Source organism: Gymnogyps californianus, chromosome Z (genome assembly GCF_018139145.2).
Source record: "Gymnogyps californianus isolate 813 chromosome Z, ASM1813914v2, whole genome shotgun sequence".
NCBI lineage: Eukaryota > Metazoa > Chordata > Aves > Accipitriformes > Cathartidae > Gymnogyps > Gymnogyps californianus.
Window position 1 is genome coordinate 67,227,586 of NC_059500.1, and position 12,736 is coordinate 67,240,321.

At 37.9% G+C, this 12,736-nt stretch overlaps 1 protein-coding gene across 2 annotated transcripts in view; it reads right to left on the reverse strand.

The window, feature by feature from the left end:
- Window positions 1-12,736, reverse strand: part of PARP8 (poly(ADP-ribose) polymerase family member 8) — a 114,893-nt gene that overhangs the window by 39,989 nt on the left and 62,168 nt on the right. For both annotated transcript variants that reach the window (XM_050912793.1, XM_050912792.1), the window contains exons 6-10: window positions 12,654-12,731; window positions 8,018-8,112; window positions 4,191-4,251; window positions 3,036-3,126; window positions 70-136 (exon numbers count right to left, since the gene is read on the reverse strand). In XM_050912793.1, coding sequence (XP_050768750.1) covers window positions 70-136; window positions 3,036-3,126; window positions 4,191-4,251; window positions 8,018-8,112; window positions 12,654-12,731 — 392 coding nt within the window. The remainder of the gene's footprint in view (window positions 1-69; window positions 137-3,035; window positions 3,127-4,190; window positions 4,252-8,017; window positions 8,113-12,653; window positions 12,732-12,736) is intronic.

The window sequence follows — 12,736 nt, forward strand, 5'->3', positions numbered from 1 at the left end:
ACGGTCCAGGAACTAAAAAGAGTGTAGTAATTTGCCTAAAAGCAGGGGTTTACACTTTTCTAGACTTACTTTTTCAGCTGATGTCCCAGCCCAAATCTTTCCTTAGTAGAGATCTGAAATACATCCACAGTTGGCACTACGGAAAAAGGAGATATTGTTGATATATGAACTTACAGCAATAATCAAGAACTCATGACCACATAAGTCATATTTAAGGACCCTGTTCTATCTGGACCTTCAGTATAGACAATGCCATTGAAGCAATGGTGAAACTGGACATGTCATCTAAGCCTATTAAGAAATGAATGGTTCTTTTTCGAATATCAGCCAATATAATTTGTAATTTTACAAATGAGTATTTTAGAAATTGAATTCCCCCAAATGTATCTCTTCCCACTAATTTTAATTACAAAAATGTGCCCTTGTTTTTTATATTATGCAAGTACTAGAGAGCAGCATCAGATTAAATGTATCTGGACTGGTAATTCATCTCGCCTAAAGTAAGTACTCTTCACACACTACAGTTCCTGTGACTATGAAGAAAACCGAGAGTGGAATAAACTGAATATAACTGGTATCTGGGTTTTCCTTCTGAGGGCGTTTTAATACAAGATCTATAATCGTCATCTAAGTGCCTGATATATGAATTCCAGTGGCCAAGGATTACCCTGAATTTTCCTGAAGACCCGTCCTAACATTGGTATATCCATATTCATCTGTCACAAAACTGAAAGTGTACAGGGTGAAGGCTGGAAATTAGCTCCTGGTATTACTAAAATCCTTTAACAACATTTACTAGATAGAAGTGGCAGATGGAATCCAGCACTTGTTGAGAGAGCCTCAGGTCCTCAAGGCACGACAACAGCCAACACATATTACAAGCGCGAATAGACTTTATACTTCGTATTACATAAGGTGGTAATGACTACAGTAAAATAAAAAAGGAATGAAAACAAAAAATCTTGGGTCGGTTCAAATTTTATTAGAAAAAGGAAATCAGTATTTTAAAATCTATATTTTTCTGATCACTCAGAAAGCCAGATTTTATTCAGAATGTCAAAGTTTATCCTTTAATTTCGCTTTAATAAATAAAATTCAAAATACAATATATCTAACCTGTCCATCCAATTTCACTTAGTTCAAACCCCTGTAGATACCCTTTCTCTAATGTTATTATTCAAATATAATGTCATCTTTTAAAGACAAACTGAGGATTTTTTCAAAAGGAGTGAATGATTTGATTAGCAGTAGCAATGTCTTTGGATTGTCAAATTTAGGACACATGGTAGGGGGGGTATATTTCCAATGAGAATCATCATACCTAGACCAGCAATCTTAAAATCTGACATCTAGACTACAATTGTTGTCTAAGCTCTACAGCCAGAGGAGACAGCCCAGTACCTCCAAAGGCTGATTCATCCTCATCTAAGACAGGTTTCTAAGGCACGTGGGAGAAACTGCCCACAAGTACAACAATGAGACAAGCTATTAACCAGAAGAATGACTATCTAAAATCAGGATATTACACAGCTACAAGGTGGTATGAATACCTCCCATTGTGCTTTGGAGTATACTGCATTTCTGTTTCTTTTATCAATCAACAGAAAGTACTATGGGAGAAAAAGATGTTGCATAAAGTCATGGCCCAGTAGTCTCAAAACAACAAATTTAAGGGGGAAGAGGAATTTACAGAGAAAGGCTCTTGTTAACACAGAGAATGGTGGATCTCATTGTCCTTTTCTGGTAAACAGACGTGGCTGCAACAGCAGCTGAGTTTATAAAACCAGTATCTGCGAAGCACTTGCCTCTGGCCCTGATCTTGCCTTTCTTGGTACTCAGGCACTCCCAGAATCAGTCAGCTGCAGGACTGGGAACTAAGCTTCCCATTTTAACCTTGTCAACAGTGCAGAAGATATCTTGTTGTTACTTCTCATTTCACTAGATCATTTCTTACTGCATGCTGCTCTTCACGCTTCACCTTCTCTTATTTGCTGCACTTTTTTATTTTTTAAATTACATTTTGATAGAAATATTCTGAATACTAACATTGCTACCTGCTACGGCAAATACATATTTTAAGATCTGCACATTTACAAAAAAGATTTAAGCAATAAAATACAGACAGAAAGACCAAAGTCAAGCAAAAGAAAAAAAGATTGATGTAATGAAATACTTATTTGAATGAACAGAATATAGCTTATAGTTAGCATCGGCAGGCAACATATCCTAGAAAAATAGCTCATTGGGACAGATTTTGCTAACCATATTATGACTGCAAATATCTATTCATTTTCCAGAGGCAGAATTCTCCCACAGATACAAGCCTGAACTGACAGTTTGCACTGGAAGCCTCCAAAGCAGGGCAAGTTATGATCCAAATTGCAACTTAGTTCTGACTTCCCACTGTAAAAATATATCTGAAGTTGACTCTTGCATATGAATGTTTCCAAATCTTCAGAATCAGTTGATTCTTCAGGAGTTTGACCATTTTCACTCGCATGAGGAAGCTTTACTCACTTAACAACTCATTCAAACCTAAAGATTCCCGGAGTTCACAGAGTCATATAGAAATCAGAAGATGAAAGGATAATTATCACAGCCTGATTCTTCAAAGGTGTGTGAAAAAGGGCATATTAATGTGCTGCACAGGTCTGTGTATGTATAACTTATCAGTGATATCTCACCTGTGCAGATGATCCCTGATTTCCAAAACTAGGAAATCACGTATTAGAAACTGTAGATCTTTATTCCTTAACCCTGGTTCCTAGGGGAAGCAGTTGCATTTCAAAGGATATCAGGAAAACAAGTTCCAAAAATCAACTATGAAAGTTTAAATTAGATGCCCTTGTCATTATTGAGGGTCTAGCCATGCAAATACACGTAAGCATAATTTCAAACGACTAGGATTGCTCTCAGCAGTAGATCTAAGCACATGCAGGGTCAAAGATTTGGCAGCGAATGAGTATCTACCACCTCGTACATGGCTCAGACCGAGACACCATACAAGGCACATGAAGAATACACAGGTGACTAACCTGGACCATTTAAGTACTGTGTAAGTGAACAGTGCAATCGCACTATTATAGGCTCTGTGCGAATTACATCCCAAGCCACAGCAATCTCTTCCTAGTTCAAGATAAAAAGAAAACGACACCATTAGCCATCATGAGGAACTGCTGTATGTGTCAGTCTACCTTAGAGTTGTTATAAACACCATCCATCCATTTACCCAGTTGTGGAATATCTACTGCAACTTTAAATTTGAGACTTACGACAAACTATTGCCTGCTGATGCCCCCAAGAGCAGTGTTAGAGTGCTTCCGGTTGTTGAATATGCTCATTTAAACTGAGTACAGGTTTATACACAACACTACATCTACAATGCAGGCAGACACATTCTCATCTATCAAGAGATACTGCTTCAAAGCTGAGAAGCAAAGGAGCAAATAAAGACGGAAAGGAAACTCATCCCGTAACACAGGGCAAAGGAAACTTTTGCTCCTTAAGACTGATTAAAATAATTCAAGGTACAGTCAGATTTTCTTAAATTTTAGAAAAGCCCAAGAACAACTATCTTACGTGCTGTGCTGACCTGAGAATATGACATATCTGTGCAGAAGCTAATGATGCCCCTAAAAATACTAATTTTTATTCTCTCTCTAGAGGACAGGAAGTTACTGCACAGATCACGTGAGGAAGTGTGGAGTTAATGACAGCATAACTGTTACAGAAGCCATGCTGCCAGTCGACAGCACCACTGTCCTGTGTCTCCTTTGCCACTCAAGCCTCTCCCTAATCAGCTGCAGATGTTGAGAAGCACACAGGAGAGCTCCAGCCAAGGTCTTCTTCCCTCCAGGACTCTATGAAGTGCTTTCACCTAACTAATGTCTAGGATAGCAAAAAAAGAAATGTATTTCATTTATATCAGTTAAAACATTTACCATTCACAAAGCATGTTTGAAAGGAAATACGCATGCAGTAAATAAAAGCCTACAAAGCATTTTAACAATGTGATCATAAAAGGAAAAGGAAATCTTTCCACTGAGTAGCAATCAATAATGTGACAGCCACTTGCAAAGATCAAGTCTCCGAAAAACAAAAGTCTCAGTGGTTGTCTAGAGAGTCTGATGTGTAGCAAAATTAAATGGGTATTAATGTTCATTATGTAATTCTGTGATTAGATTACTTACATCAAGAAAGCTAACATCAATATGCAGATCAATATCGACATCATCAATGGCTCCATATTCCCTGAAAGGAAAGAATTACATTACATTAGAGCTCTTTAAGATACTCCTCAGCCCAGGAGTACTTATAACAGGGAAGATTTTATAAAGGATAATCTTGTCTGTAAAATCAGATGGTTATAAAATACACATTTACATAGATTGAATCAATATTCCCAGTGGGTGACTGGCTGCTGCACTGAAACTTTCCTTCAGTGGATCTTGCTTAAACAGGCTAAATCTTTTTTTCTACTAATGCCCTCAAATTCTCTCTCCGTTGCTGCTACGTATTTTTGTCTCGCATATTAAACTGAAAGAGAGTAGATTTAGATTAGCTGTAAGGAACAAGTTCTTTACTGTGAGGGTGGTGAGGCACTGGAACAGGTTGCCCAGAGAGGTTGTGGATGCCCCATCCCTGGAAGTGTGCAAGGCCAGGCTGGACGGAGCTTTAAGCAACCTGGTCTAGTAGAAGGTGTCCCTGCCCATAGCAGGAGGGATGGAACTAGATGATCTTTAAGGTCCCTTCCAACCCAAACCATTTTATGATTCTATGATTCTATGTATTGCACAAATAAATCAAGAAAACAATAATGGTCACATGCTGCTCCTATTTATGACAAAAGAAAACCCTAGTTAGTTTTCAAAAGTACTTTAGGTTAACAGCCAGTAACCTAAGGAGAGGCTTGAGATAAATCATTGAAGACAAATACAACATAGCCTACACGGTAGCACATTATACCTGTGGGATTGCTTCACACAGTCAAGCATTTGTTTGTCAAAACATAAAGATTGCCCTGTAATGTGCTCAAGGCAATAGTTACCTTATTTTATTTGTTATGTGTAGTATTGCTGGAATCCCCAAGGTTCAGATTTAACTTATGCTCATAGGTGTTTCATTGCCATCTGAAATCTTACATTTGAAGTGTGACTTTTTTCCCTCTTATTTTCTGACTCATTCTGATTGCCCTCCCCCAACATACTTGAAGACTTCTGAAAAATAGGGCTAGAAAATAGTCATTCATACAACCAAATAAAAAATTGCTTTCCTTTTCATTTAAATTACTTAAGTAGACAATACTATAAAAGTGCAATTACTCTCAATTTTTCACAGATTAGCTTCTAGTCACTAGGTTTTTTTCTTTACACTGCATTTATATGCTTGTTCTCAGAGTGACTTCCATGCTTTTCTATTAAACTAGACTAAGTGCACAGTAGCAGTTGTGCATAAATAAGTTGGAAAGGTAATTTTGAAATACAAAAATATTTTTGTGAATATAACTGTCCTCTACCAAAGTGACCTCTCAGCCCATGGTAGGGCCTAGCTCACACTGTGAATGCCTTGACCTCTTGTGAAGCGTGGTGGAGGGAACCCCTTCCACCAAACCTCGGCATCCCAATGGTTCTCTCCGGTAAGGGAAAACCCAAAGTCTCTCTCTAGATCAGACACGTCCACACATGGTACACACAGGGCAGGTAAATGGCTGGCCAGGGCTGTGTTACCTGGAGGCTCCCCAGCCACCCTGACAGCTGCTCGAGAGACCGCTCACCCAGAGCTACACGTACAGGCGCCCGCTGACCTCCTACAGCTCACTGAAGACCTGGCTTTGAAACAGTGAAATTCTCCACCTACTGAATGGCTTAGCCACTATCCTACACAACAGTGGCCTCAGATTTTTTTGTTAATTTCCCAGAAGTTCCAAAGGACAGGCTGTTATAAACTCTTAAGTAATATTTATGAACGCAGGCTGGTGTTACTCACACGACTGAGATTCAAAAGGCTGTGAACAAGCATAATTTGATAAACTAAACATAGTTCAGCTAACAAAACATAGAAATATTAGTGGAAGAAAGGATAAGATAAAAATCAGTTGTAACTGTGGAATTTCCATATTCGCTGAAAACCCTTTGCCCCCACTCCATTACCATCCTAGAAAATGGATTTTAGACACATGATGCGGACTCTAGTTTTACTTCCCCAAGCTGAAAGGGAGGAAGAAATCATGTTTTCTTCCAGCACCTGCAGCTTACAATCTGCTGCCTACAATGGCTCCATGAACACATCTTGATTTTGAAGCTCCAGAGGTCCTCTGTCCATCAATGCATAAGCAATGTAAACAGATACTGAAGAGTTTGGATCAGTTGGTCCAGAGGTCTTTCTCACGGCTTTGGTGGCCAGATTTCAAATGGCAGTGGTGAAAAGCATGCAGGTATAAGAATTTCACTTTTACATGTACAGTTGACTCTGTGACAGCAAGAGACTACTAAAAGAGGGTCAGCTGTCTAGGAAATACACATCTTAGTGGGTGTCACTGTCAGACAGACTTCTCTCTCCACAGAGAAGTGGAGCTGCAGGAGAGGGATGAAACTGAATGCTTAATGCCGTGTTTCTCATTTCCAAGAATTTGTAAGTATTTTCAACTGCAACACAGTGGAAGAAGCATTGAAGTTTTCCCCATGCCAAAAGCAGCCACAGATGCCAATTTCTACTACAGTGAGCTCAAGGAGATCACAATGCTTCCAGTGAAACAGTTGATTCAATAAATTAGATGCATTAAAGTTTTTGAAAGGTTACATATAATGTTTCAATTTTAGGAGCCTGAGGAAGCCTATTATCAAGGTATTCTCAATTTCATAGTTATCAATTTGGCAACTAAACATTTACCTCATTCATTTCCTAAACCCATATACAACTATTTGGATTTCAGTTCCCCAGGTCCTCAAAATGTAATGAAATTTCCACTTAATTTGAAAAGGTATAGTACACCATAGTTGTAGACATGCTCTCTCTTCTTAGACAAAAAAACCCAGAGCTTATCGTTTAGATGTTAATGGGAATTGTTACTTGCAATATATGTATGCTTAAGGTTACTACCTTCTCTGTATTTTATTACTTGGTTTGTATGACAACTTTGATATTTTATTTGTAATACATCTGACAGGTCTGTTACATCTTGCCTACCTGTTATTTTTATGAAATTATTAAGATTACATAGATGGAAAATGAAGTTATGAAAGACCTGAAGTGTATTAAAAATATCATACAGCTATGCCCTATGGCAGAATCATGCACGCTTATATATGCCCAACAGAATTTTTGTGTAATTACTCTTTGCAATCCACCTCTGACTGAGGTTCCACCACTTCCCCATGTAGGATACTTTAGATTCCCACAATTACAAAGCTTCCCTAAAACCTAATCAAATTCTTGTTTGTTGCTAACACAGCTAGTTTCTTATTGTCTCTCTCATGATGACAATAGAGAACATTTGATCACTCCTCCTATCTACAAACAGCTTTTTTGAAGAGCTGTTATTATGTCTTCTCCTCTTTTTTCCAGACTAGACAAATCCAATTCCTTCAATCTTTCCCTAGGGAAAACATTTACTAAATTTCTTCTCATTCCTCTTCTTCACCTCCAGGGCAAAAGATCCGTCTTTGACAGAATGAATATGACAGAAAAGGAGTTTAACAAGGGTTTAGAGTAATGCTGAATAGTAATTTTCAACAAAATACAACAGCCTGATCAAATACCGACTGAACTGCAAAAGACAATGACGTTTTAGAACAGGCTTCCAGGGCTTGTTCTCAGCACAGCCCATTGTATCAGTACTCAACCACAAAAAAAAGAAAAAAACAGCATTATTGCTAGCCAGCAGTGCTGCTTCCTTTTGCCACAAGATATGCAGAAATCACCAGAAGAGACTTGTGCTTTGGCAGTCAGGGAAGGTCCACAAGGAACTCAATCTCCAAAACATTAAATATTCCACAATATGGAAAGGTCAATGACATACCTGAGAGATACTGCATTAGGTCCATAGATCTCTCTCACTGCTGTCAAATCAGCCTCCAGCTGTGGGTGCTTGTGAAGTTCTCCATCATAGCTAACCTACCGGGGAAAAAACATATCCTAGGAGTTCTTACTTATTTCATTACTGGCACCTGATCTAGGCTGTTGAAAGTTCCCCCTGCAAAATATGCTGCATAAAGATTCCTTAACACCACGCTCAGAAAGGACACTGTTTATAAGCTGAAGCACTGAGGTGGTCTAGCTCTGCTAAGCAATGAGATTTGCAAAGCAGGCACCTCTGCATCAAAATTTTTTGAGGGTCCCACTCCTGTTTGTGGGAAGAGAAGCTGCAAAGGACTCATCCCTCTGTCCTGTCTTGTCCTGGGGTTTGTTCTGGGACACTTGTGCATTTTACAACTGTTAAGTAGGAGAAGAACCAGATCTCCCCACTCATATCATCCCAGTCCAACCACTACAGGAGAAAGGTTTGCTCCCTCTTGCTTGTTGTCACACTGTCATATATATTTGACACAGAACGGCTTGGGCTCAACAAGAGAAGCATGAAACTATTCTATATACCAAGTGTCTCAGCATCTAAATTACATTTTCAGTGTACCCATTGGCTGTATTCTATCCACCAGTGTGATGACATCACATGAAAAGGAAATAAAAGAGCACTTTCCCATTTTAAGTATTTTACCAGAGAAGGTGTAAAGAAACATGTATTTAGACATCACCCCCATTTTTTTCAAACTCTACCTGAAAAATGGAAGAAGTTATGTTAGTGCTTACACTATAAAGCAAAACTTGTAAGCTAGCTTGGTTGGACTGTATGAAGTCAAAATAATTAATATCCTCCTATCTTCTACAAGGACCAAAATACCTCTTTAGGCTTGTAACAGTCTATTCACAGTCTATTACTACCTTCTCGTTAAGCAATATGCTCCTGATTGTGTGAACCTAATTCTACTTCTTTATAACAATTAGAATGACAGTTACTCCACAAAAATCAATGAACTCCCTAGATTTGGACAGATTCAGAAATGACAGTAAGATTTGGCTTACTTTTGACAAATTCAGAGAGCAAAGCACAAGAGTGTAGTTTATCCCTTTAGACATATATATATATAGCCTTATACAGGAATTCCTGCAGAGAATTCTTGCTATTGCAGAACCATAACTGCACTACTATTTCTTCCATTTGTACATCCAAATCTGTAGACCAGGGGTGTGACACTTTCAGCTCTGATATCTAGAGATGTACTTTTCAATCTAATTAAACAAATTTCAATAGAATTAAAAGAATAATCAGCTGATCACTTTTTACATGTGAAAATTAGCAAAGAATAATTTGATTAGACTTAGAATTCTTCAAATATAAAACACAGAATTCATCAGCATAGTATGGGCATGTGTTTATCAGAGATATCAATGATATTAATGACCAGAAGAGTATAAGCCAAGTATCCCTCCCTTGTTTGGGCAGGCATGTCAGAACTATTTTCCAAGTAGAAGAGCATGGGAAGAAAACTTTTATTATAATTTTCTTTTTTCACTTTAGATAGGAGCAAACCAATCCTTTTTACATGCTCAGTACTCAAAGATGAATTATTTAAAGATGCATAAATAATTGCTGCCCTGCTTCCAAAGACAGCACAGCAGTCATTTCACAAATTGTAGCTGTGGTGCACTCGCCACCTTTGTTGGTCCAAAACCACATTTTTTTAATCGGTCTTAAGTATCAATAACAGTAAAATCCAAAAGGAACACTATGCAGAACACTGAACTGCGCATCATAATGCTTTCTCCCATCTATTTTCTGATGGTAAGAGGTTATGAACTCAAAAAGGAAACAAAGCAGTGTTCTGGCAAATTGTAAGACAACAGTATGGTATTTTCCACGCCTGAATTAGTGCCACAGGCATGCTGATGTACGCAGAGGAAACTGCCAGAGATTTGTATGTCCTGTAACTGAAGCACAAGGGAGAGGGAAAGCGAGCGCCAAAGGCAATAGTATTAGTTTCAATCTCCTCTTCTCGTTTGCAAATGTAGAAGCTAGAGATTCAAAGCAAGAATTAACAAAGAGTCTCAGAGAAAGTGAATATAAAAGCTAAAAAATCTGATAACTTTGCTATATCTGAAAGGTCTGTGTTTAGAAAGTCTCAGTTTTTAATCTGAGACCTGATTCAGATTATTTTGTCCCACATAATGACAAAAGGTTGCATTTTTAAAGGAGATTAAGTGATTTACAAATCTAAATCCCATTGAAAATCAGTAAGACTTACGCTATTGAATCACTTAGCTACTTTACAGTATTTATCCATTAAATCCTTAGGAAGGATTACAAGCAGGTGCCTAGGAAGCAGATACAAACATTTAATTTATGACCAAAAGGTCGTATCTTGTTTTCACTGCCCATCAAATGCCACTTCCCATCTTCCATGGTCCTTGTTTCATCATCAGCTGCTCTCTTGTCTTTCCAGCTGTAACCACTTAGAAATGTTAAGAATTGTCCCTGACCTCCACCTTTCCCAACTGTATTGCACACAGTTATATTGGCATCTATTCCCTCTAGTTGTTAAAGTCAATATTTTTGTCCCCTTTCTCTGTGGGCACAGCACATGCTTGTCAAATGAAGCAGCTTGCCTTGCTTGTTCCCCACATATACAGTCAACTGTTTTGTCTTCCCAATACACCTGGTGCTCACTTAATAACTCTTACAATCACTTTACTTGAAAAAGGACCGCTCTTTTTATCTCTCAAGGGATTTGCTCATTACCTGATTTCCTCTTTATATTCTGAGTCCTCAATATTTTAATTCTACAAGTCTTCTTTAGAATTTTGTCTTTTTTACCATGAAATTTTAAATTCAAAATTTCCTTTTTTCTCTCTTGTTAGATATACTTTTTGTGATGTCTGTCTTTTTTTGTTTGTTCTCCTTATTTTGGTTTTTGAATATTCTATACTCAAGACATTCACAATCATCTGATATTTTATTTTTATTGCTGATCTAATTGTATTTTTTTTGCTAGTTATAATTCCTTCAATTAAATGTATTACCTTAAAAAAATGACAATGCAATATAATGTAGTTTCCACTTCAAATATAAGGCAACTAAATTCTAACCAGTATTGCCTATCACACAGCTCTTTTACACCTTACAAAATAAGGTACTGCTCTCTGTGTTCATATCTCGTAGGCAGCGTCAAGATTTATTTATGCATTTGGGCACTGGCAGGCATCCTTTACCAAACATATTAGTGCTGGTTCAAGAAATAAGCATTCCCAGCTGTTTGCTGCCTTTTCCTTCACCTTGAGGTTACTGCCCTTTCTGCAGAGTTGAAAAATGGAGCCAGTACACCCAACTCATCACTACAGGGCAAAATCAGAAGCTTTTTCCTCTCATGCAGATTAAAATAAGACATCGCTCTTTGCATGGAAGTATGTGTACACAGTCCTCCCCAGCGCTCTGTGGGGCTGTAGGAGTCGGCAGCTGAAAGCAGGCAATTCCTGCAGTCATTTCTAAAGTGAACATGAGTCAATACCCCATGTCAGTTATTTCTGACACTGAAAATACATTCTTTCAGTTCCAGTTTCAATATAATTTTTAATAGCTTTTTAGGGGCATGCTTTTTTTTTTCGAGTAAAGCACCTCAACATGTATTTTGTGTTCAAACCCCACCACGCTGTTGGCTCTGCAAGATAAGAGGCTCGGCAATGTCCTGCTCATCAGCATCCCACGCTCTCTGCGCCGACCCAACCAGCTGGCACTGCTGGCGTGCTCCTGCAGCCTTGGCTCCGCACACAGGGCACGGATGGCTTCAGCCTCAAGGCTGAGGCAGTGACAACTTTCATAAACAGCAACCATAATTCGTTAACGTTTTCATCGAAATAAACAGTTCTAATAACAGGAGTGAGGAATGATTCCTTTGGGGCAATAGTTAGACTAAATAGATAAGAAAAATCTGAATAAAGAGACTAGCAGTGTGAAGCACTCTGTTAATATTGCAAAAGGAAAACAGATGAAGAGATCTTATTTCCCAATACATAAGAGAATGTAATAGTAACTAAGTCTGCTGAGGGAACAAGAAGGAAAGAGACAGAGCAGTATATTAATCTAAAAATATGCAGCATTTTTTAAGGTGAATTTAACTGTACAGCTCAGAAAAAGAATGGACTATTCCCTAGATCAAAATTGTTTTGTAATAACCATTTTTACCATTAAATTGCAGTGCTCTTGACTTGACAAAATGGCAATCCTCCAGAAGGAAACAAATTTGGATCCAGCCTGACTTCCCATTTGTATCAATAATGGGATAAGCTTTAAAGAGTGAATATCTACTTCCTGGAAGTAAGCAACTGGCTTCTATTTTCAAACATGCTAAAGAGTACTTGCTCTTTCTATTCTTACAGCTTTGCAAATGTAAACAAACTAATCTTATTTTAAATTTGATATAATTATACAGTATAACATATTCAATATTGTTGCTATAAAATACTATGTATATATACACATGGCATTCTATTCGATGTTGAATAAACTAAGAAATTAATTATTATAATAAATTTATAATGGAATGAATAACAGAAGCTTTCAAATATTAATTTTTTGAAAATTGTGCAAAAATTTCCTCCATTACCTGTCCTCCATAATAAAATTCCTCAGAATCGTTATCTCCTTCAGAGTCTTCTTCAACTGTGCTGTTGTGCCGTGACTCCTTAA